The sequence below is a fragment of the Pogoniulus pusillus genome, chromosome 23 (genome assembly GCF_015220805.1).
Source record: "Pogoniulus pusillus isolate bPogPus1 chromosome 23, bPogPus1.pri, whole genome shotgun sequence".
NCBI classification, from domain to species: Eukaryota; Metazoa; Chordata; class Aves; order Piciformes; family Lybiidae; genus Pogoniulus; species Pogoniulus pusillus.
The window spans coordinates 15,827,654-15,852,133 of NC_087286.1; the positions used below are offsets into that span (position 1 = coordinate 15,827,654).

The window sequence follows — 24,480 nt, forward strand, 5'->3', positions numbered from 1 at the left end:
TGTCAGGTGCGACACCAAGAGCAGCCCAACGATGCTGGGAGCACAGACAAAATAGCTGGCATGGAGTCTGCCCTTCATTAGAGCAATTCAGGGATGATTGTGACATCCTCCTTTGGGAGGACAGAGCCACGGGTAGCGTTTAGAGGATCACCAGGTTGCTTAGATCTTGGAGCAAACGCCTGGTCCCTTCCCTTTGTGATTACCTTTCTTTGTGTAAGACTCCCTCTTTTGGGGGCATTTGTGACACCAAAACACCCCAGCCCTTCTGAGCTGACCTCTGGTGTTCACCTTGTGTGATACACTGATGGTGTCTGAGGACACACCTTGGCTTGCTGTGGTGTTTGTGTGATGTGCTCGTGTCTGGAGGACAGAGAGCTCCAGGGAGGGCTGGTGGAGCTTAGTGATGCAAGCAGAATGCAGTTTGATGTTTGTTTTGAGGAAGGAAATGGGGTTTGTGGTGTTTTAAGGCTTCACTGGGCACTGTGAGTCCTCCACCTTCCCCAGGAAGTTTCTCCTCCTCTTCTCTGCCCAGATGTGCTGTCCAGCAGAGACTTGGGAGTATGGATTGACAGTGGCTGGAGATGAGCCAGTGTGTGCCCAGGTGGTCAAGAAAACCATCAGTGTCCTGTCTTGGATCAGCAATGGTGTGGCCAGCAGGACCAGGACAAGGATTGTCCCCTTGGACTGGGCACTGGTGAGGCCACACCTTGAATCCTGGGGTCAGTTTTAGGGCCCTTGCTGCAGGAAGGACATTGAGGGACTGGAGCAGGCCAGAGAAGGGCAACAAAGTTGGTGAAGGATCCAGAGAACAGGGCTGGTAGGAGCAGCTGAGGGACCTGGGGTCGTTGAGCCTGGAGGCTGAGGGGACACCTGCTGGCTCTCTGCAACGGAGTTGGAGCCAGGCGGGGTTGGTCTCGTCCCTTGGGAGAAAAGTGACAGGACAAGAGGAAAGGGCCTCGAGTTGCCCCAGGGCGGGTTTAGGTTGGACATTAGGAGAAACTTCTTCACTGAGAGGGCTCTTAAAGACTGGCCCAAGCTGCCCAGGGCACTGGTGGGGTCCCCATCCCTGGAGGCGTTTGCAAGCCTTGGAGCTGCGGTGCCGAGGGCCATGGTTTGGCACCAGCCTCGGCGGAGTCCGCGAATGGGTGGTGTGAGGGATCTGAACGAGCATTTCCACCCAAACCCACTCGTGCCTCTGCGCTCCGGCAGCGGTGCGAAACCCGCTTCGTTTCTTCCTGCTCCTCCTTCCCTCGGGAGCGGAGACTCAGCCCGGGGACCAGCGCCCGCCATCGGGGACAGTTAGGGGCTGCCTGCTCTGGGTCCTCCGCGCCGCCAGGGGGAGCGGCGGCGGCTCCCTGCCCGCCACACTGCCGCCCTGCCTGCAGCCGCCTGCGGCTGACCGCAAGATGGCGGCGCTGGGGCTGCTGCTGCAGGCGGCCGCGGGCTGCGGCTCGGCGGCGCCGCTGCGCCTCTGCCGCTGCTACCGGCCGGCGCCGGGCACTCGCGGGCTCTGCACCCGCCTGCCCGCGGCCCGCGGCCTCCAGGGGAGGCGGCAGGAGGAGGAGCAGGCCGGTGGCGAGGAGGAGGAGGCCGCCATGGGGAAGGGTGAGCTGGGGAGGGGGGGTGAGGCGGGGCAGGGCTGGGGGAGGAACCGGCGCCGGAGCTTCCCCTCCCCGGTGCGAGCGGCCGGGAAGCGGCTCCGCGCCGGCCCCGCACGCAGCGGAAGGGAGGGGCGAGCCCCGGTGCTGGGAAAAGGAGGAGGAGGAGCAGGAGGGAGCCCGAGCGCAGCGCTCGTCCCTCCCCCGCGCCCGCAGCCGGGCCCTGCCTCCCGCCGGCCTCCTCTCGCTCCGGGCGGCTGGGCCGGGCCAGGCCAGGCCGCATCGGGCCACCCGCTCCGTCCCTGCCGGTTGCAAGGGACCAACGGTACCGCCGCCATCGCGGGAGGGAGAACGGCCGGGCCTTAGCCAGCCTGTCCCGGGCAAAAGGGCTCCTGCGGCGGGATGCGCGGCAAGGGAGAGGAGCCGGCGAGCTGCGGCGGGGTCTGCACCCAGGGCTGCGCCGCTGCCGCCGCAGGTAACGGCCTGGGAGCTGCCGGGGAGACTCCGGGAGTTCCGGCAGCCAGCGGGGGTCGAGGCCTTTGTGGCAGTCTCCGGCGCCGTGGGGCTGTGCGGGGCTCTTTGTTGGCGGGCAGGGTCGGGATGCTCCGGGGAAAGGGGTGCGGAGCTCTCCGGCTCAAGGTCGCCGCTTTGGAAGTGGGCAGAGCCGCTCGTGGATTAAAAACCCCTCGATCGCGGTGGGCCCTGGTGCCAGAGCGGGGAAGAGTAAGAAAAACCCCAAACGGACCTTTGGCTAAAGATCCGGAGGGAGCGAGCACGCCCAGCGAGCATCCGCCAGGAAAAGCGGCCGCGCCGGCAGGTTGCGTTAGGTCAGCGCCGAGCCTGGCTGCGGGAGGCTGGCAGCATCGCCTTGTCCGCCCCCTCCCCGCTACAAAGGGCTGCCCTCGGGCCTCCCAGCAGCTGGCCCGAGCCGAGGGAAAGGCTGATCGATGAGCAGGCGGCTCCTGTGAGCAGAAATGTGGCCAGGAATCTGCCCGGTGACTCTGGGAAAACAAAAAAGCTAGGAGAGGTCTCTGGTGGACGTTGGTCCTTCAGCCTGCGACTGCTTTGGTTTCAGTTTTATTTCTTAGGCTGCCAACGTCCACTGGGGAAACTTGGATTATTATGACATAAAAACTTACTCCCCATCACCTTGTCCTGTGTTCTGCACTTCCTCCCTGCTTTCATGATGTTCTCTTTATTATTTTCCCTCTGCAGTACCTGGATTCTGTGGCTCATGTGGTTCCATTTTCCTGTCAGGAGCTCTGCTGAGCTTTCTCTTGCAGCTCCGAGTTTTTAGTCCTTGCACTCGTTCAACATAGCAAATTAACTGCCAAGGAAAATGCTAAACCAGCCCAAATTAATTAATGGCTAATGAGCTGCTTCAGGTGTTGCCTCAGAACTGAAGGAAACCGGTGCTGGGGGATTTTTTGCTTCCCTCTTTTGTACTGTTCCTCAGAGCTTTTCTCTTTCCAGTGTGGTTTCAGAGAATTCTTGAGCACTTTCTTCTTGAGGCTTTTGCTTCACTCATCTTCCAGTTTACCTGGTGGATTCACCAAGGAAAGGTCCTTCTGGTGAGAGTTTGGAGGCAGTGGAAGTATCATTTCAGCTGAGCAAGTAAAAGGTCCCCAGGGTCTCTTGGGAAGTCATCCTGAGCTGTGCAGCTCTGCTTCAACATGCAGAGATCATAAAAGTTACTTAGGAAACTATTTAGGAGGCTGAGTTCTAAGCCTCCGACTTGTTGATGTCTTGTTAGAGCTCCTCATTGGGCTGCTTTTGTTGTTGGCCTTGGATCCAAGTGAGAAGAAATCAACTGATCTGAGGCCAGCTCAGAAGATGGTGATGGTGTGTTGGGACTGATAGCTGAGGGGTGGCTCCCTGGCATAGGGGGTGGCATTTTGGAGCAGAACCTTTGAAGAGGATTGCTTCTTGCTTCTCCATTCACCCTGCCTAGTGAGGCCATAGCTGGAGGACTGAGTTCTGGGCTGATCTCCCCCGTTCTGATCTCCCCAGTTCAAGAGACAGGGAACTACTGGAGAGAGACCAGGGGAGGCTGGGAAGCTGTTGAGGGGCCTGGAGCATCTCTGTGAGGAGCAAAGGCTGAGAGCTCTGGGGCTGCTGAGCCTGCAGAAGAGCAGCTCCAGAGGGGATGTGATCAGTGCTCAACAAGAGATAAAGGGTGGGGGGCAAGAGGATTGAGCCGGGCATGGAGTCATTGGTGCCCAGGGACAGGACAAGGGGCACAAATACACCCAGGAGGCTCTGTCTGAAGAAGAGGAGAAACTTGTTTGGTGTGAGGGTGCTGGAGGCCTGGAGCAGGCTGCCCAGAGGCTGTGTAGTGTGCTTGTGTGGACAGCTTCCAAGCCCTCCTGGGCAAGCTGCTGGGGGTGCCTCTGCTTTAGCAGGGGGTTGGGCTGGATGATCTCCAGAGGTTGTTTCCCACAACGCTGGGATTCAGGGACTCTGCCTGCTCAGTCAGGTCTGTGGCCCTCAGTCATTGCTCTTGACCTCTCTGTTGATCTCAGGCAGGCTCTTTCTCTGACTAATTAATTTGCTGTCTCTCAGTGTCACAGAAGAGCTGAGGTTGGACTGATGCCGTGTGGTGTGCTCCCCTCCTCAGAGCAGGATGGCCAGGGCTGTGTCTCCAGGGTGGTGGTTGGCTTTTGGTCATCTTCCTCTTCTTACTTCTAAAGAGCTTTGGTTAGTTTGCCTCATTTTTAAGGTTGCTATTTAGCTAAGACCTGCCTGTGTTTTTTCTTGCTGTGTGTGCTTGAGGGGAATCTTGGTCAGGGTTGTTGAATGGTGGCTTCAAAACAACCCCAAAAGTGGCACTGTTTTGGTGTGCTCCAAACCAAGGTGCCACATGGAACCTTCTCTGTTTCTGCTTGGTGAAACCAGCCCAGGCTGATTCCTTTTGAACTGGATATGAGGGAGCCGTGGGGCTTGCTTCTTCCTGGGGGATTTCTGATGTTGGGAGCTTTCTCCACCCACTTGAATTGATTCCTACAGGGCCTTGTGTCTGGAGGAAGGTTGCAGTGGATGATTTCTCCTTCCCACACTTCTCTGGGGAAGAGAGGAGCCGTTGAAATGGGTCTACTGCTTCTGTGTCTTCCCTGAAGAAGACAACAGACCAGTTGCAGGCTGTCTTCTTGTACCTGATGGTGGCTCCTCGGATTATTTGGTGTCAGCGAAGCTCTGGCTACTGCAGCTGGAAGTTGGTTGGTTTGGGTTTGGTTTTTCCTCTCAGTCTTGCCTGAAATCATCTCGACTCTCTCAAGCAAGTCAAGCTTGAGCACTTGCTGGCTTTCAGGAGCTGCACTGAGTTAATTGGCCTCTTTGATAACCCCACCCTGAGTTGTCTGCTCTCCAAGACGGGTTTTTAATATTCCCTGGGGATCCTGGAGCTGTGGTTTGGACACAACACATGGTTCTGGCTTGAGAAGAAGGGAGTGAAAATCAGCTCTGGCTGCTTGAGGGATGTTGGGTGAACTCCTGGCTTCCACAGAGCTGTGGCTAACACTAGGATGATTCCTACTCAAATATCCACCCTCAGTGGTGGCAGAACCAAGAGCCTTTTAGGAGGAAGATGCCAAGAAGTCCAATCTGGCAGGGAAGGAAACATCCTACAAGGGCACTTTTGTGGTTCTGGCTTTTTTTTCCTTAAAAAACTATGAGTGAGGCACTGCTGGTACCCCCTCAGCTGGCACCACTGAATGTGGCATTGTCAGGGTGAGGAGCATGCTGTGTCTGTTTTCAGAGTCTGCTCTGCAGGCTGGAGCTGGGCTTTGTTTTTTGGAGACCCTCTTCTTGGCTCCAAAATGGATGAGATATTTAACCTTGGCTGAGGGGTCACCCCAGGACAGGAGAAGTTAGCTCTGTTGTGAGGTAATGTCAGTTTTGGGGAGCATTTGAGAGGAATGCTCTTCTTCCCTGTGCCTCACCACATCATCTCTTGGGTTGGTCTTGAAGGGGGAAGCAGCTCGAGGCCAAATAACTCTGGGCTGGGGCTGAGAGGGTTTAAATTCTCATCTCTTCAGTGACTTTAATCCTGCACTTGGGAGTGGTGTTTGGGGCTGCTCCTCTTGCTGTGGTCCCAGCCAGGTGGAATGGGGCAGAACCTTGGAGTGTCAAGGTCTTAGTCACTCCTCCAGCTTTCTTGCACAGGGTCTGAATGTAGAGGTGGTGGCTGTGTGAGGGGGCAGGTGCACCTCATGCACTGCTTCATTAGAGATAATTGGCCTGGCCTTCTTTGTGAGGCTGAGAGCAGGGCCCTGCCTTCCTGGCCAGTGGCAGAAAGCAGGGAATGAGCAAAGGGTTTGTGAATGGAAGCGTTTCCTGCATCACCCTTTGGGATTGTCTGAGGGTTTCATGGAACCAGGGAATCACAGAATTGTTTTGGCTGGAGGAGACTTAGGATTATGGAGTCAAGTTGTGATCCCAGCACTGCCAGGGCACCATCAAACTGTGGCCCCCATCACTACATCTCAATAGGTTGGAAAGCCCCCCAGGCATGGGGATTCCACCTGGGCAGCCTAAGCCAAGTCTGAGCATCCTTCAGGGGGCAGAAATTGACCCTCATGTCCGACCCAAACCTCCCCTGGGGCAGCTTGAGGCTGCTTCCTCTTGTCCTGTCACTTCATCCTTGGGAGAAGAGACCAATTCCCACCTGGCCTCAGGGAGCTGCAGAGAGCCAGAAGGTCTCCCCTCAGGCTCCTTTTCTCCAAGCTCAACAACACCAGCGCTCTCAGCTGCTCCTCTCCAGCCCTCCAGACCCTTCAGCATCTTCCCTGCCCTTCTCTGGACCCACTCCAACCCCTCAGTGTCCTTGGAGTGAGGGCACCAAAACTGACCCCAGGATTAGAGGTGGCCTCCCCAGTGCTCGCACCATTGCGGATCCAAGCCAGGCTGCTGGTGGCCTTCCTGGCCACTGGGGCACACTCTGGCTCCTCACCAGCTGCTGTCACCCAACCTGCCCTGGTCCTCTTCTGCTGAGCAGTTTCCAGTGACTCTGCTCCCAGCCTGGAGCCTTCCTGAGGTTACCGTGGCCCAAGGGCAGCACCTGGCCCTTGGTCTGGTTGAACCTCCTGCCTTTGGCCTCACCTCTCAGTTGTTGGTGTCCCTCACTCCTGCAGTTGGGCTGCTGGTGCTCACTGGAGGATTTTCATGCTTCTAAGAGAGGGGGAAACAAAGACTCTGGGTTTGGGAGTGTGTGGGACACAACTCTTGGCCGTTTTGGTTTTGCAATGTCGTGTTTGGAGCTCTGGAGACTTCAATGCCTGGAGATGCCATGGGTGAAGCAGTTCCTAGCCCTGCCTGCTCTCCTCTCCTCACCTCAGGGAGGTTGCTGCTGGCAGGGCCGCAGTGTAGCGCTGTTGGGACAGGTCCTGAGCAGGACTGCACATGAAGCACAGCACCTTCAGTTCCTCTCTTGTTTCTCTTCAGATTCCAGGGACCTGCTGAAGGAATTTCCACAGCCCAAGAACCTGCTCAACAGCGTGATCGGCCGAGCCCTGGGCATCTCCCATGCGCGGGACAAGCTGGTCTATATCCACACCAATGGGCCCAGGAAAAAGGTGATCCTGCGGGGCTGGGAGCCAGGAGCACCACTTCACAGCTGGGGGGTGGTCTTTCAGCCCAGGGATAGTCCTGCTTTTGCCCCTTTCTCTTTGTTTTCACTTGCTTTAGGTAGATCGCACAGGGAGTTGAAGGTGTGGGCAGATCCTTTCCCACCAGGAGAACACAGCCCATACCTGGCTGTGGCTCTGTAGCACCAGAGTTAGGCCTTGGTGGGCCAAGGTTTTAGTTCTGGTTTGAGCAGATCATGTGTTGGGGACCCTCGACCAGTTTGCTGCTCATGGCTGTGGGCACCTTGGGCCTCCTCTCAGGCTTTTCTTTCAGTGTTACGGGAATGGAGCTTCTCAGGAAGGGACCAAACCCTGGTTGCTTTGGGACTGTCACCTCTTTGCCTACAGCTTTGAGGTGCTTTGAGTCAGGTGTGCTGCTGTTGGAGGCCGTCTGGCTTGCTGTGTCTTGACTCATTGCCCTGCTTCTCTTTGCTTTCCAGAAAGTCACCCTGCACATAAAGTGGCCTAAAAATGTGGAGGTGGAAGGTTATGGGACCAAGAAGATTGATGCTGAGAGGCAGGCAGCAGCTGCAGCATGTCAGCTCTTCAAGGTGAGCTTCTGCTCCATCTTGGCTTGAAGACCTTGGGTGTGGAGACCTTGCCCATAGGGGTGCTGATACCTGGCTTTGATCTCTGTCTTTGCCTCTTTGCTTTCTCTTTTTTTTTTTATCTGTTGATGAGGGGTAGAAGGTGAAGCCTTGGGCTGTCAGGGTTGCTTCAGCCAGCCAACAGCTCAAAACTCTATGGCTTGTGGTGCTTCTCCTTTATGTCCTACACCTTCATCAGCTTCTTAGGTGAAAGCCCTCTGCTGTGAGGGCAGGCTGGAAGAGTTAGGGCTGTTCAGCCTGGAGAAGAGAAGGCTCCAGGGAGACCTTCTGGTGGCTTTCCAGTGCCTCAAAGGGCTGATCAGAAAGCTGGGGACAGACTTCTGAGCAGGGCCTGTTGTGACAGGACAAGGAGGGATGGCTGGAACTGAAAGAGGGAGATTCAGACTGGAGAGAAGGGAGAGATGTTTGTACCATTAGGGCGGTGAGAGCCTGGCCCAGGTTTCCCAGAGGGGTGGGAGATGCCCATGCCTGGAAGCATTGCAAGTCAGGTTGTCTGGGGCTCAGAGCAGCCTGCTGTAGTTGCAGATGTCCCTGCTGACTGCAGGCTGTCTCCCGCAGGGCTGGGGCTTGCTGGGCCCCAGGAACGAGCTGTTCGACGCCGCCAAGTACCGGCTGCTGGCCGAGCAGCTGGGCTGCCCCGACGAGCGCTGGTGTTCCGAGGCCAAGTGGCGCTCCAAGTCTGGCCCCTCCCTGGCTGACCTCTCCACCTGCTGGCGCCGCATGGAGCCTGACGACTCCATCCAGCCCATGGAGCAGGGCAGGATGCCCAAAGCCATGAGGAGAGAAGAACTGGAGGAAGGGGAGCTGGAGGAGGGGGAGCTGGAGGAAGGGGAGCTGGAAGAGGAGGCTATCGATGTATCCGATTATCTCCCCATGGCCCACCAGGACGCTCGAACCCCGGGCAGAGACGCAAGGTAGGTGTGGCCCTGCTGGCCGCTGCAGCTCCTCAGGGCTGAGCAGCACCTTCACACCTTGTGGTCTGGCTTGTAGATGGGCCAGGCACTGAATACTGGTCACACTGGGCATACTGGGCACTGATGGGGCTGCATCTCAAATCCTGGGGTCAGTTTTGAGCTCATCACTCCAAGAAGGACATTGAGGGGCTGAAGAGAAAGACCACAAAGCTCATGAAGGATCTGGAGAAAAAGGCTGGGAGGGAGCAGCTGAGGGACCTGGGGTTGTTGAGCTTGGGGAAAAGGAGGCTGGGGGTAGACCTGTCTCTCTGCAACTCTCTGAAGCTGGGTGGAGTTGGTCTCTTCTCCGGAGGAACAAGTGACAGGACAAGAGGAAGTAGCCCCAAGTTGTCCCAGGGCAGGCTTAGACTGGACACGAGGAACAGTTTCTGCTCCTTGAGGGCTGCCCAGGGCAATGGTGGAGTCCCCACCCTGGAGGGGTTTTTCAGGCTGTTGAGATGTGGTGCTGAGGGCCACGGTTTGGTGGTGTCCTGGCAGTGCTGGGTTCATGGTTGGGCTCCACAAGCTTAAAGCTCTCTTCCAACCCAAACCATTCCATGACTGCTGCACGAGATGAGCCCAGCTATTTGGCTTTTTACTGGTCACCAGCAGTAAGATGCACAAGGAGCTGGTGGTGGTGGTTGCTTTTAGGGACATTCTTTGGATCCAGAGCTCATTTCAGTGCTTTACTCAGTTCAGAGCTGCTGACACCATCTGCTCTGTTGGGTAGAGGTTGGATTGCTCTCCAGAAAGTGGCTTTATTGGGCTGAGACATTATGCTGTGACTGACAGATGTTATCAGCAGGGTACAAGTTGACTTCTGAGGTGACCAGTACTATCTCTGCTCAGTGTCAGACCTTGCTAGGAACCCTGAGGTGAGGTGGGTCTGAGCACAAGGTGGATATTTGGACCGCATCCTGGTTGTGGGGGCTCAACATGTGTGCATCTTCTCTCTAGCCGAGGAGGGAGCTCCATTGAGATGACCGATGACAACACTGCCATCCGTGCACTGACACAGTTCCCTCTGCCCAAAAACCTCCTGGCCCAGGTGATTCAGATTGCCACCTCCTCCTCCACAGTCAAGGTAAGGTGCTCTTTAAACCCTGCCAGGGATGGAATTCAGCAACTCCAACTGGAACCATGTCTTTTGGGGGGGCATCTGAGAACTTGGTTTGAGATGGGGAGAGAAAGGAAAAGACTCTTTGTGATGAGAGTTGAGGAAGTATCTTAGAAGCATGAGGAATGTTGGTTTTTGAGGGCAGGGCCATGGAGAAGCTGGTGGCTAATGAAAGTCATTGTTGGAGGTGCCAGGTCTGCACTTGGCCATCGATGTGCCACAAAGCCAAGCTGGTGTTGCAGGGAGCAACATCTCTGTTCTGTGCTGGTGGGACCTCTCCACACCTCCATTCTTGCCAGTATCTGGTACTCCTCCTCTTGGTGTCTGTCACCCACCAGCCTCCCAGACCTCAGTTGCTCACCAAGGAGTATATGTCCTCCTGGCTGTAAGCCCTCAGTGACCTCTGCACAGCTCTCAGTGCTGCTTGGCCAGCACCTTGTGAGCCAGAGGAGATGAATTCAGGGTGTTAAACCTTTTCTAGCACCAAAACACCCCCAGATCAACTCCAGCTGTGGTGAAAGCCCTGGAGGTGTGCTGGAGAGCAGCCTCCTAGGCTGTTGCCACCCCCCTGGGCTGTTGCCACCAGCCATGTTGGTGCTGTCCCTCTCTTTCAGGAGTACATGCAGTTCCGCACAGTGGGCACCAAGACCAAGATCTGCAAGCTGACGCTGCGCTGGCCCTGCCCCATGACCTTCGCTGCCAAGGGCCGGCGCAAAGTGGAGGCAGAGAACAAAGCAGCAGCTCTGGCCTGCCAGAAGCTGAAGGTGAGTGGTATTCCTGGCTCCTGCACCCAGTTCTGGCCAGAGCAGAAGCTCCTCATACCTCACTCACATAGTCCCAAAAGATGATGCAGGACAAGGACAAGAAGCAGCAGCCTCAAGTTCTCCCAGGGGAGGTTTAGATTGGACATGAGGAACAATTTCTCTCCAGGCCTGGCCTAGGCTGCCCAGGGCAGTGGTGGAGTCCCCATCCCTGTAGGGATTTCAAATCTGTGGAGATGTGGTACTGAGTGCCATAGTTTGGTAGTGCTCTGGCAGTGCTGAGTTCATGGTTGGATTCTAGGAGCTTAGAGGTTCTTTTCCACCCCAAACCATTCCATGACTCCACAGCTCCCTGACCCACCTGCTCTCTGTGCCCACACCTCCTGTGCCCTGGTCCTGTCTGACTGCTTTTTGCTTCCTCCTTTGCAGAGCCTGGGCTTGGTGGACAAGAACAACAACCCCCTCAGCCACGCCATGTACAACATGACCTCGCTGCGGGAGCTGGGGGAGAACCAGCGCAAGCCCTGCCACATCAAAGTCCCTGAGGCCACCCTGCGCAAGATCGAGAACTACTTAAACCATGTGAGGCTTGGCTCAGCTCTGAAGACCTCCTTGGGCAGAAGCTGTGCATGGGCTGAAAGCTTCATGCCCAGATGTTGAGGGAATTGGCAGCTTGAGAGTCTGCCACAAAACCTGATAAGCTTTTGGGAAGTGAAGACCCTTCCTGGGTGGTGGGGCTGCTCTAAATCCATCCCTGGTGTTGATCTGCACGATGTGGCTTTCGGGATGTGATCAGGGACAGCTTTGGTTTGGGTTCCTTGGGAACATTCCCTGTCAAAGCAGGAGTTAGATGTCCAACGTCTCATCAGTGATCTGAATGAAGGGCTGTTAGGGACCTTCAGCCAGTTTGCTTGATGGTACAGTAATGGGAAGGAGTGGCTGACGCCCTCCCAGGCTGTGCTGCCATCCAGTGAGATCTGGCCAGGATGGAGAGCTAAGGGAGAGGAACCTCATGAAGTTCAGCCTAGGGTGAGTGTAGGGTCCTGCTGCTGGGGAGGAATGACCCACTGCACCAGGACAGCTGAGGGGTGAGCTGCCGGGAAGCAGCTCCAAGAAGGACCTGGGAGTGCTGGGGGACAAGAAGTTGCCCATGAGCCAGCAAGGTGCCCTCATAACCAAGATGTCAAATGGTCTTTGGGGCACATGAAGAAGAGTGTGGCCATCAGGTGCAGGGAAGTTCTCAACCCAAACCTCCCCTAGTACAACTTGAGGTTGTCAAGGCTGTCGATCCCCTGGTCCAAATCACTGAAGAAGACCTTGAAGAGAAGTTGTCCCAGTGCTGGGCCCTGGGTCACCGCTTCTGACCAGTTTCTTTCAGTCTGTCTCATTCTGGTGCTGATCTTCTTGTCCCTCCCAACTGTCTCCTTCTCTCTCCCAGTACCCAGTGGACATCAGGGACGCCCGGCCCCGCATTGCTGATGACATGATGAACCTGAGCAAGGAGTCTGGTGCCATCAGCGATGCCATCACAGGGAAAACCTACATCCCCATGCTGGAGGCAGAAGAAGTGCGCCTTAGCCAGAACCTGCTGGCCCTCTGGAAGAGGAGAGGATCCTCCTGGCAGGAGAGCCACCCGCTGCCAGTAGATCCTCACAAGGACACCATCCTGTCAGCCATCGAGCAGAACCCGGTGGTGGTGATAGCAGGAGACACAGGCTGCGGGAAGACCACCAGGATCCCTCAGCTGCTGCTGGAACACTACATCCTGGAGGGCCGCGGCGCCCGCTGCAACGTGGTCATCACCCAGCCGCGCCGCATCAGCGCCATCTCCGTCGCCCAGCGCGTGGCGCAGGAGCTGGGCCCCAACATGAGGAAGAACGTTGGCTACCAGGTGCGGCTGGAGAGCAAACCGCCCGCCCGGGGAGGAGCTCTGCTCTTCTGCACCGTGGGCATCCTGCTGAGGAAGCTGCAGGGCAACCCCAGCCTGGAGGGCGTCAGCCACGTGGTGGTGGACGAGGTCCACGAGCGGGACGTCAACACAGACTTCCTGCTCATCCTGCTGAAGGGCATCCAGAAGCTCAACCCCGACCTGCGCCTGGTCCTGATGAGTGCCACGGGAGACAACCAACGCTTCTCACATTACTTTGGGGATTGCCCTGTGGTCAAGGTGCCAGGTTTCATGTATCCAGTGAAGGAGTACTACCTGGAGGAGATCCTGGCCAAGCTGGGCCGGCACCGACACCGGCACTACGAGATCAAGGTGGGTACGTCGTGGTTTTGGAGCTCTGCCCTGTGAGGAAGGAGCTGCCTTCTGGCATACAGCAGGGCAGAGCTGGGGCCAGAAGCTGGGCCCTCTTCCCTGTGCTTGGTGGGCAGGGTCTGCTTAGCTTTCATTCCAGGTCAGCCCTCTTGAGGTCAAGTCAGCAATGAGTCTTTGCTGTTCCTTTGGAAGATGCCCTCCAGCTGGGTGCTCTTGCTGTGGGTGCTGTTCCTCAATTCATAGGTCCTGAATTAACAATCATGGAATCACAGAATGGTTTGGGGTGGAAAAGAACCTTTAAGCTCATGAAGTCTAACCATGAACCCAGCACTACCAGGTCACCACCAAACCATGGCCCTCAGCACCACATCACCAGGGCCTGGAAACCTCTCCAGGGATGGGGACTCCATCACTGCTCTGGGTAGCCTAGGCCAGGCCTGGTGAACCCTCGAGGGGCAGAAATTGTTCCTTCAAATTGTGGAGATTGGCAGGGCCTCCTCTAGGTCTTTTCTAGTCTAGAAACTCTCCTAGATGATGGGGACAGACTCTGGAACAGGGCCTGCTGTCTCAGACAAGGTCAGATGGCTTGAACTGAAAGAGGAAAACTCAGACTGGAGAGGAGGAAGAAATGTTTGACACTGAGGATAGTGAGAGTCTGTCCCAGGTTGGCCACAGAGGTGGGAGATGCTCCAAGCCTGGAATCTTTCCAGGTCAGATTGTGTGGGGCTCTGAGCAGCCTGACGTAGTTGCAGATGTCCCTGCTAACTGCTGGGGGCTGGACTGAAGGAGCTTTGAAGGTCTCTTCCCACCCAAAGCAATCTGTGATTCCAAGACTGGACGCTCTCAGCCTGTGTCTGAGCAACCATCTGGTCTATCAACCACCTCTGGTTGTCTTCTCAGCCCCAGGCTCGGGGTGTCGCACTGCCTTCAGGGCCATCTCCCTGTGGCTGGGATTTTGATGGGCACTTTTTAAGCTGACCTGAAGAAGTACCAAGAGATCCCAAATTGCTGGCCTGTGCCTGGAGGGTTTGAAGTCTCTGGTGCAGGTGGCACACTTTTGTCCTCAGGAATGTCATACAAATGTTTGTTACTTGTTTGATGGAGTCAGATACATCTCAGTTGGCTTCCAAATCTGGAGAGCAGGAAGGGAACTCTCTTCTCGCTGCTTAGCAGAGAAAACTGGCAGCAGTTGTGACCAGAGCAGGTTCCAGATGGAGCCAAACCCAAGCTGCTGAGGTTCCTGTGCATTGTGCCTCTCCAGAGAATGCTTTGGGGTGCTGTGTGCCATTCTGCTGTCTGCTTGGTGGTTGCTCATTCATCTCCATGTGTTCTCTCTTACCCAGCAATCAGATGATGAATGTGTCCTTGATCTTGACCTAATCACTGACCTTGTGCTCCAGATTGATGCCCATGGAGAACCAGGTAGGTTCTGCCTTTGTCCTCTTGCTTTTCCTGGGAAGGGAAGAAAATTGAACCCTGCTGAGGTGTTTTGTGTGGGAGGCCACCTTCAATTCCTGTTGAGCTGGGGAGTCTGGAGTGGTGCGGGGAGGTGAATCTGGGGCTAGGGGAACATTCCAGGCCTTGAGGCCCTGATTTTCGTTTGGGTTCTTGGGCTAAAGAAGCCAAATCCCTGTGTCTGCAGATGGGGAAAAGCACTGGGGTCTTCAGGACATGGGATCACTTCCTTGTGGTTGCAAGTGAAGGTTACTTGTTCTTAACTCTTGCTGTCTTCCAGGTGGGATCCTCTGCTTCCTCCCTGGGTGGCAGGAGATCAAGGGGGTGCAGCAGCGCCTGCTGGAGATGCTGGGCTCTCAGAACAGCCGGTACCTCGTCCTGCCAGGTGAGATGGGCAGCTCCAGACCTGCTTCCCTGCCTGCAGGGAATGGGGGGAGGCCAAGGGATGGAGAAGGACCTGGGAATGCTGGTGGACTTGGAGTCCAAGTTGCCAAGAGCCAGCAATGTGCCCTCGTGGCAAAGGCAGCCAGTGGTGTTCAGGAAGCATGAAGAAGAGTGTGGCCAGGAGGACAAGGGAGGTTCTCCTACCATCTGCTCTGCCCTGCTGAGGCCACATCTGGAGTCCTTGGTTCAGTTCTGGGCTCCCCAGTTTCAAGAAAGACAGGAAACTACTGGAGAGAGTCCAGGGGAGGCTGGGAAGCTGCTTGAGGGGTCTGGAGCATCTCTGTGAGGAGCAAAGGCTGTGAGAGCCTTGGGGCTGCTGAGTATGGAGAAGAGTAGCTCCAGAGAGGAAACCTGAGAGGGAAACCTGGTGGGGCTGTGAGGCTGTCTGGGACTGGAGGTGATAAAGCTCCTGCTGATGCGGAGCCATGGGTTGAAGGAACTGCACTGAGATCTTCCCTCATGGGGTATGGAATCTTCTTCCTGGGCTCTGGCTGGCAGAACATGGCTGAACATTCACAAGTGGTGTCCCCATCCCTGTCCCCTGTTTTGGGAAGCAGGAGGTGGTGGTTCATGGAGACTGAGATCTCTACCCACCTTGTCCTGGTACCAGGCAGCAGCTCAGCGGGACAGGGCCTGACTCTGGGTTTGTTTCCTAGTGCACTCCAACATCCCCATGATGGACCAGCAAAACATCTTCCAGAGGCCCCCCCCTGGTGTCAGGAAGATTGTCTTGGCCACCAACATTGCCGAGACCTCCATCACCATCAATGACATCGTCCACGTGGTGGACAGTGGCACGCACAAGGAGGAGCGCTACGACCTCAAAACCAAGGTGCGGAAGCTTCCTCTGCTCTGAGTGCATCTGGGACAGCCTGCAGCCCAGGGCTGTTTGCACAGCAGCATCTGAGGTGGCACGAATGGGGTGTTGGAGCTGCTTCCCACCTGGCCCTCGAGGTGCCCTCTCTTGGAGCAGAATTTGACTCATCAGTCAGTGTTGGCCTTGACCAAGCTCCCCTTCAGCCGATGGAAAGACTGAAGTTTGGTGTCTCCAATCAGATAGTGTTGGACTCAGGGACATTCAGGGTCTTTTCCCAACCTAAATTCTTCTGTAATTCCATGATTTTAAGGCAAATCCTGTCCCCTTTCCATCTCTTCTGGACCTTCTGTGGCTTCACTGTGTCTAGGTGACCTTGGAAGGTCCCTTCCAACCCAAACCATTCCATGTCTCTTCATACTGTTGCTCCTCCTGCTCCCTGTGAAGAACATCTTATAGGGCCAGGTGACAACTCGCACCTCCGACCAGGTCTAGTTTCAACCCAACCTGTTTGCCTTTGCCCCATTCCACCCCAGCTCACCTCACTGAGCAGATCCTGCTGCCAGATTGCTGTAGGGAAGGCAGGGACCAGAGAGCTCTACGATGTGGAGCCAAGGCAGGTGTCCAGCAGAGGGCATCAGGGTGTCAGCCACGCACTGAGAAGCTCAGACCTTCGCACCGCTGCCTGCTGGAGAGCAGCCTTGCCAGGTGCAGAGGAGCAGGAAGGGCCTCCCATGTCCTTCAGTGGGGATGCCTCTCACTGAAGGAAGGGTACTGGGGGGCTGGAGCAGGTCCAGAGAAGGGCAGGGCAGCTGGTGAAGGGTCTGGTGAGGAGCGGCTGAAGGAGCTGGGGTTGTTGAGGCTGGAGAGGAGGAGGCTAAGGGGAGACCTCCTGGCTCTCTGCAACTCCCTGAAAGGAGGCTGGGGCCAGGTGGGACTTGCTCTCTTCTCCCAAAGAACAAGTGACAGGACAAGAGGGAGCAGCCTCCAGTTACCTCAGGGGAGATTAATCCTCAGGGGACATGAGGAACAATTTCTGCCCCTTGAGGCTTGCCCAGGCTGCCCAGGGCAGTGGTGCAGTGCCCATCTCTGAGGGGTTGCCAGGCTGTGGAGATGTGGTGCCCTGGCATGGTCTGGTGGTGCCCTGGCAATGCTGGATTCATGGTTAGACTCCATGAGCTCCATGATCCTGTGGCTGCTCAGTCATGAGGAATCTTGCAGGTCCATGGACTGGTTGGGAAGCAGCCACGGAGGACAGAGAGCTGTGAGAGCCTTCACACCTGGTCCTTCTCCTCCTAGGTGTCCTGCCTGGAGACCGTGTGGGTGTCCAAGTCAAACGTGGTGCAGAGGCGAGGCCGTGCCGGGCGCTGCCAGTCAGGCTTTGCCTACCACCTGTTCCCTCGCAGCCGCCTGGACAAGATGCCAACTTACCAGGTGCCGGAGATCCTTCGCACCCCGCTGGAGAACCTGGTGGTGCAGGCCAAGATCCACATGCCGGAGAAAACGGTGAGCAGGGCGGGGGCTGCAGGATGTGTCCTGCCTGCAGCTGCTCCCACAGCCCTGAGCAGGACAAGTCCCAGAGGCTGAGGAGTTCAGGTCCTGCTGGAGAAGTGCAGAGCAGGGAGTGGCCAAATGTCTTAGGCTGAGTCAAGGCCCCTTGAGGGTTCTGCAGGCCTGGCCCAGGCTGCCTAGGGCAGTGGAGGAATCCCCATCCCTGGAGGGGTTTCCAGGCTGCGGAGATGTGGTGCTGAGGGCCACGGTTTGGTGGTGCCCTGGCAGTGCTGGGGTAATGGTTGGGCTCCATGAGCTTAAAGCTCTCTTCCAACCCAAACCATTCCATGACTCCATGACTAGAAGGCTCACTGGGATTGGGCAGGGCGGAGCTCATCTCCTGTAGGAGAACCAGCAGAGGAGGGCCCATAGGGCACAGGGATCCCGAGGGGTCTCCCACATTCCGTTATGGAGCCAATCCCATTGTCCCTCTTGCCTCCCCTGCTCTGCCGCAGGCAGTTGAGTTCCTCTCCAAGGCCCTGGACAGCCCTGACATCAAAGCTGTGGACGAGGCTGTGATCCTGCTGCAGGAGATCGGTGAGTCCTCGATGGCCCTCTCGGGTGAGAACTGGGTTGCTGCCTGGCCGTGGCAGCTGGGAGTGTGGAAAGGAGCCAGCGGGGCACACGGGGCAGGACTCGCCCTTGGTGGGGATGGCAGCTGATGGGCACCTCCCAAACCATGCTTGTGGTATTGGTTTCCTGAAAAAACGGGGAGAACTTCAAGGGAGAGATGGCAGAGGAAGAAGGGAAGCTGTCACCTGGAGTTGAGAGCTGGCTTGGCTTGTCCCGGGGCTGTGGCAGCCTCTTTGGCCTCAGGTCCCTGGGACCTGGCAGGCTGTGGGTGCTTGTTGCTGGCACCTAGCCACGTCCCTCTGCTGGGCGTCACCCCAGGGCTTCCAAGGGCTCTCCTGGCAGCTCCCCAAAGCCACCAGCCACCGTTTTGGCCATGCTGCGGGAGCTGAGGGAGGTGCCCTCATGGGTGGCTCTGCCACAGGAGTGCTGGACCAGCGAGAAGCCCTCACCACCCTGGGCAAGCGCCTGGCCCAGATCTCCACTGACCCTCGGCTGGCCAAGGCCATCGTCCTGGCCTCCATCTACCGCTGCCTGCACCCTCTGCTTGTCATCGTCTCCTGCCTCACTCGCGACCCCTTCAGCAGCAGCCTGCAGAACCGCGCCGAGGTGGACAAGGTGAGGAGCGGCTCGAGGGGCAGGCGGGCGGGCAGCAGGCGGGCAGGGGGTGGCCGCTCTGACTCCTGTCCATCTCCAAGGCCAAGGCTGTCCTGAGTCGGGAGAGTGGCAGTGACCACCTGGCCTTCGTCCGAGCGGTGGCAGGCTGGGAGGAGGTCCTGAGGCGCAGGGACAGCCGGGCCAGGGACAACTACCTGCAGGACTACTACCTGTATGGCCCCAGCCTTCGCTTCATCAACGGTGAGTCAAGGACCTACTGCTCCTCGCTGGGCCATGGAGAGGGTGAGGAAGGTGGTGCAGGGCTGGGGTGGATGAGTGCAGAGGCCACCTTTGGCCATGGGGGCTGCAGAGGCCATGGCCTGGACAGACCTGTCCTAGCACTGAGGCTGAGCCTCCAAGGACACCTGATGCCACCCTGCTGAGCTTATTTCGTTCGTGGTGGAGGGAAGCAGAAGGTGACTGTCACACCCTGGGGCTGTCTCCTCCCTGCAGGCCTTGTCAAGCAGTTCTCCGAGAACCTCTATGAAGCCTTCCTGGTGTCATCTCCCTCCGACTGCACCATGCCCTCGTCAGTCTGCAACCAGTACAGTGAGGAGGAGGAACTTGTCAAGGGTGTCCTCATGGCTGGGCTCTACCCCAACCTCATCCAGGTACCAGCTCACCTCTGCCATCGCTCTCTTGGACTGCTTGGTCCCTGTGAGGAGCACAGGGAGCTGTTGAGGTGCCACAGACACCCATGGTCTCCTGGGAGGGTGTCCCTGGGCAGGCTGGATGCTCTTGCACCTGTCCTTGCAGCCCTCCTGAGGAGAGGCTACCCAAGCCTGGGCAGATCATGGAATCATGGAATGGTTTGGAAGAGATCTTCAAGCTCATGGAGTTCAGCCATGATCCCAGCACTGCCAGGTCACCACCAACCCCACATCTCCATGTCTTGGAAACCCCTGCAGAGATGGGGACTCCACCACTGCCCTGGGCAGCCTGGGCCAGGCCTGCACAACCCTCAAGGCGCAGAAGTTGTTTCTCATGTCCAACCTAAGTCTCCCCTAGGGCAACTGGAGGCTGCTTCCTCTTGTCCTGTCACTTGTTCCTTGAGGGAAGAGACCAACTCCCATCTGGCCCCAGCCTCCTTTCAGGGAGTTGCAGAGAGCCAGATGATCTCCTCTCAGCTTTCTTTTCTCCAGGCTCAACAACCTCAGGTCCCTCAGCTGCTCCTCACCAGAACAGGGCAGCAGACCCCTCAGCAGCAATGTTGCCCTTCTCTGGACCCGCTGCAGCCCCTCAATGCCCTTCCTGCAGTGAGGGCCCCAAACCCGACCTCAGCATTGCTGGTGCTTGTGTTCTTGTAGCTTGGTCTGGAAGCCTTTGAGGTGTCATCTTTCTCCTCCTGCTTGCTGTCCCTCGCAGGGTCTTTGGTGACCTCCCCATATATACGTCACCACCATGATGGAGCTCATGCAGGGGGTTGAAACTAGATGGATGTTGAAGATGCCTTTCAGTGCAGCCCATTCTATGAATCCGTGAACATTCCAGCCCCTACACACATGCAGGCAGGGCAGCTATGGGGACAGGCAGGCTGGCCCTGGGGGCCTGTACCTGCTGGTGCAGCAGGTGTTTGAGATGTTCCTCTCCTTTCAGGTGAGGCAAGGCAAGGTGACACGTCAGGGCAAGTTCAAACCCAACAGCTATGCCTACCGGACGAAGGCTGGCACCGTCCTGCTCCACAAGTCCACCATCAACAGGTGGGTCACCTCTGGAGGCCTGGCACCGTGCGGAGGGTGGTGCCCCCGCGGCCGCTGTGCCCAGGACTCTGCCCGTGGCTGATGGAGGTCTTCTCCCTGCAGGGAGGCCTCCAAGCTGTACAGCCGCTGGCTCACCTACTTCATGGCCGTCAAGTCCAACGGTGGTGTCTTCGTGCGGGACTCCTCCCAGGTCCACCCCCTGGCTGTGCTGCTCATGACTGACACAGACATCCATGTCCGAGGTGAGTGCCACGGCAGCTGCCAGCTGCTGCCCGCCACCGTGCCCACCAGGATGGCCCCAGGCACCTCGCTCTCACAGCTGCGGGGTGCCAGCATCTGCCGTGAGCAGCTCTGCTCCCTCCCCAGAAGTGCTTCCCCTCTTCTTGAGGCTCTTGCTTTGGGTGAGCTGCTGCTAAAGTGGGACCACAAAGGCGATGCTCTGGGAGATGTTCTTGGCTGTAGCTCTCCAGGGAGACAGGGAAGCCGAGCCCCAGGCCAGCCAAGCAGGGCTCGTGCCTGCAGGCTGGGTTTTAGCCATGGCTGGTGCCTAGGGAGGAGCCAGACTTCTCATGGCTGTGTTCTGCAGCCCATGGGCTTGGTGGTGCTGCACTCGGTCACCTCCTGTGGAAAAACAGGAGGATCTCAGTGTGGTTCCTGGCTTTGTGGGACCTGTTTGGCTCAGCTGAGTCCTTCAGCTCTGGGTTAAAATGAGTGTGGGGAGAGGCTCTACTGGCCCAGATAGTGTTGGAGGAGAAGGTCAGGAGACCGTCACAGCAGAACCAATAGTGTCCTTCTGCCAGCCCAGAGCCACCCATGTCCTGGGCTGATCCCCAGCTGTATGGGCAGCAGGTGGAGGGAGAGGATTCCACCCCTCTTCTGTCCTCTGCTGAGACCTTACCTGCAGTGCTGGGGCCAACTCTGGAGTCCACAGCAGAGACAGGGACCTGTTGGAGCAGGGCCAGAGGAGGCCACAGCAATGATGGAGGTCTGGAAGCCACCTGCTGTGAGGCCAGGCTGAAAGAGTTGGGATTGTTCAGGCTCCAAGGAGACCTCCTGGTGGCCTTTCAGGACTTAAAGGGGCTGCAGGACTGCTGGAGAGGGACCTTCACTGGGGCAGTGTAGCGGTGGGATGAGGAGTGATGGCCTGAGCTAAAAGAAGGAAACTCATACTGGAGAGGAGCAAGAAATGTTTGAGGGTGGTGAGAGCCTGGCCCAGGTTGCCAGGGAGGTGAGAGATGTCCATGCCTGGAACCATCCCAGGTCAGACTGTTTGGTGCTCTGAGCAGCCTGCTGTAGTTGCCGACTGCAGGGGGTTGGACTGCATGGCCTCAAAGGTCCCTTCCCCACCCAAACCACTCCTCGTGCCCGGGGACTTTGTGGAGGCTCCAAACCTGGCAGTGTTGAGGGCCAGGCTGGATGGGGCCTGCAGCGAGTTGGTCTGGCAGAAGTATGTCCCTGCCCATAGCAGGGGCTCGGAACTGGATGACTTCTAAAGGGCCCTTCCCTGGTGCCCCAGTTCCCACTTCCCACCTCCTCTCTTCTCCCCCACCAAGACGACGGCTGGCGAGCGACCGTGTCCCTGACGGACAGCGACCTGCTGGTGCTGGAGGGGGACTCCTACACCATCCGCCTGCTGCGCGACTTCCGCCTCTCCCTCTCCAAGATGGTGGAGACCTGCCTGTGCTACGAGATGGCAGCCATCCCCGGGGACCTGCACCACCAGCACAGCCAGCTGCTGGACATCCTGGTGGATCTGCTCAAGGGGCCTCCCGGCAGCTTCGGCGCGTAGGCTGCGGGAGCCGGAGCCGGAGCGTTCTGTGGGGACTTGTAATTTGTATACAGCTGTTGAGAAATGTTTATTTAAATAAAGTTCTATTTATCCCTTGTGACGTCATCTCTCGCCATCCCAGAAGAGCAGCGGTGTCTCGGCCTCCCGCACGCTCACCGCCCAGCAGGGACCCGCGCGGCGGCCAGCGGCGACGCACCCCAGCGCCAGCTCCGACGACGCCCACCTCCTCCTGCCGCCTGGAGAGCCTGGGCAGGGCAGCCCCCACCGTCCTCTGCCCGTCCCCACAGGGCGCCGGAGCTGCTCCCGGGCTCCAGAAGAGGATGGATGTCCCAGCTCCAGAAGAGGACAGGTGCTCCAGCTCCAGGAGAGGATGGATGTCCTGGCTCCAGAGGAGGACAGGTGCTCCAGCTCCAGGAGAGGATGGATGTCCTGGCTCCAGAGGAGGACAGGTGCTCCAGCTCCAGGAGAGGATGGATGTCCTGGCTCCAGAGGAGGACAGGTGTTCCAGCTGTGGAAGAGGATGGATGTCCTGGCTCCAGAGGAGGACAGGTGCTCCAGCTCCAGGAGAGGATGGATGTCCTGGCTCCAGAGGAGGACAGGTGTTCCAGCTGTGGAAGAGGATGGATGTCCTGGCTCCAGAGGAGGACAGGTGCTCCAGCTCCAGGAGAGGATGGATGTCCTGGCTCCAGAGGAGGATAATTGTTCCAGCTCTGGAAGAGGATGGATGTCCTGGCTCCAGAGGAGGACAGGTGCTCCAGCTCCAGAAGAGGATGGATGTCCTGGCTCCAGAGGAGGACAGGTGTTCCAGCTCCAGAAGAGGATGGATGTTCTGGCTCTGGAAGGGGATGGATGTTCCAGATCCACAGGACAGGTGTCCCAGCTCTGGAAGAGGATGGACATCCCAGCTCCAGGTGCTGGGCAGAGCATGGATCCAGCACAGCCCCACTGCAGGGAAGTGGACCATGGTGGTGGACCTCCAGTGGTGATCTTTGGTGGTGGACCTCACTTGGTGCAGGGTGATGCTCCTCAGTGGTGATCCTTGTTGGAGGAGGGTGAGTCCCTGTCTCCTCTCCCAGTGACCTGAGGACCTCCGAGAGGAGGAAGCCCCAGAGTTGCCAGCTGGATGTGACATTCCTGGCAGGATCTCTAGGTCCCTTCCACGCCACGCAAGACCTGCCTGGCTCCTGCCCTGCCCTGTGCTCCTCAGCCTCTGGCCTTGAGATTTGTTTTGTTTTTTGCTGTTCTTTCTTCTCCTGGTGCCATAGATGCTGGATCCCTGCAGCCTGGGCTGGGCAGGACGTGGTTGGCCCACCCGCTCTTGGCACAGGATCCCATCAGATCCCCGTGGAAGGAGGATCCTGACGGGAGGAGAAGGCAGGAGCTGGATTCCAGTGTGGCTTCAGAATCCTTGCGGAGCCAGCACAGGGACCTGACCGACCATGGGGCTCTGTGGGCCTTTGGACAGTGCCAGGGGGAGCGGGCACAGGAGATGCTCCCTGCGGGGGGCTGGGAGTGCTGGGGTGTGTTCACCATTTCTTAGCTCTTTGTACCCAAAACCGCAGCCTCTCAGCCTGGCACAGGTGTGGGGCTGATCCCACATGTGGGAACCCACCCCGAGAGGGGGTCCTGCTTTGGCAGCATCCCCCAGGGCCCTGCCTCCTCGTGGGGTGGGGACCACGCTGGGTTCCTCCTTGGTTCCCTGCGAGGTTGAAGCTGAATTTCCTATTTCTGGGCCTCTGGGCCGGGAGGTGCCGTCGAGGGCCAGGGGCTTGCAGGAGCCCCACGGGTGTGGGGGTGGGGGAGAAGCACAAGGTGTGTGTGTGTGGGGGTTTCTGGAGGTGTTTCTGCTCCAGCCCCCTCCTCAGCCCCACTCCCCTGGGGCCCTGGCAGCCCTGCAGCCTGCGTTCACTCCGACTTCTCATCTTTCATTTCACTTGCTTGAGGTTGTCACTATGAGTTGAGCAGTGTTCGTTTCTTTTCAGCCCCTGTAACGGGCGAGTTCCAGCTGGTGGGGAGGGGGAGGGGGAAAGGAAAGCCAATAAAGGGGAGGGGGGGGGGAGGTTGTTCCCCTTCCAGCAGGTTGAAAAACAAAAACAACCAAAAGACAAAAAAAAGGAAAAAAGACCAAAAAGACAAAAAAAAGGGACAAAAAAGAGAAGCCTTTCAGCTCTTGTCTCCATGGTTCCAAACTCGTGTGATGTTGGGATACTTCCGTGGCTGTTACGTGATTCTGGATCTTTTTACAACCTAGAGTAAAAGACAATAAAAAGGGGTAGAGTAGTGACGCCTGCGCGGCTGCTGCGCCTCTCATTTCTTGCTCCTCCTCCTCAGACACAGCCCCGGGGCTCTGCCCCCTTCCCTCCCCCGGCTCGGGCGCGTCTGCCCCTGCGCTCCTCCCGCCTCAGGCTGAAGTTGGAGCTTTGGTGTTGGCGAGTTTAGGGTTGGAAAAGCTCTCGGAGAGCATCAGTTGGGGCTCTTTAGCCTGGAGAAGGTTCGAGGAGACCTTGGAGTGGCCTTCCAGTGTCTGAAGGGAGCCTACAGGAGGGCTGGAGAGGGACTATTGGCAAGGTCTTGTCATGATA

General features: G+C 57.6%; 1 protein-coding gene across 3 annotated transcripts in view; it reads left to right on the forward strand.

Moving 5' to 3' along the window:
* DHX30 (DExH-box helicase 30) overlaps positions 1-24,182 on the forward strand; it is a 30,479-nt gene extending 6,297 nt beyond the window's left edge. Inside the window, exons 1-19 of one of the 3 annotated variants that reach the window (XM_064162709.1) lie at positions 1,392-1,605; positions 7,038-7,168; positions 7,660-7,770; positions 8,386-8,741; positions 9,738-9,864; positions 10,512-10,661; positions 11,088-11,240; positions 12,097-12,918; positions 14,262-14,340; positions 14,654-14,758; positions 15,474-15,649; positions 16,931-17,137; positions 17,638-17,719; positions 18,177-18,370; positions 18,451-18,610; positions 18,863-19,020; positions 20,006-20,109; positions 20,212-20,351; positions 21,663-24,182. In XM_064162709.1, the coding sequence (XP_064018779.1) occupies positions 1,407-1,605; positions 7,038-7,168; positions 7,660-7,770; positions 8,386-8,741; positions 9,738-9,864; positions 10,512-10,661; positions 11,088-11,240; positions 12,097-12,918; positions 14,262-14,340; positions 14,654-14,758; positions 15,474-15,649; positions 16,931-17,137; positions 17,638-17,719; positions 18,177-18,370; positions 18,451-18,610; positions 18,863-19,020; positions 20,006-20,109; positions 20,212-20,351; positions 21,663-21,898 (3,690 nt within the window). In that variant the 5' untranslated portion in view covers positions 1,392-1,406 and the 3' untranslated portion in view covers positions 21,899-24,182. Of the gene's footprint in view, positions 1-1,391; positions 1,606-1,731; positions 2,074-7,037; positions 7,169-7,659; positions 7,771-8,385; positions 8,742-9,737; positions 9,865-10,511; positions 10,662-11,087; positions 11,241-12,096; positions 12,919-14,261; positions 14,341-14,653; positions 14,759-15,473; positions 15,650-16,930; positions 17,138-17,637; positions 17,720-18,176; positions 18,371-18,450; positions 18,611-18,862; positions 19,021-20,005; positions 20,110-20,211; positions 20,352-21,662 lie in introns of those variants that run through there. The other 2 variants (XM_064162710.1, XM_064162711.1) reach the window with 2 other exon arrangements.
* Positions 24,183-24,480: the final 298 nt, after the last annotated feature.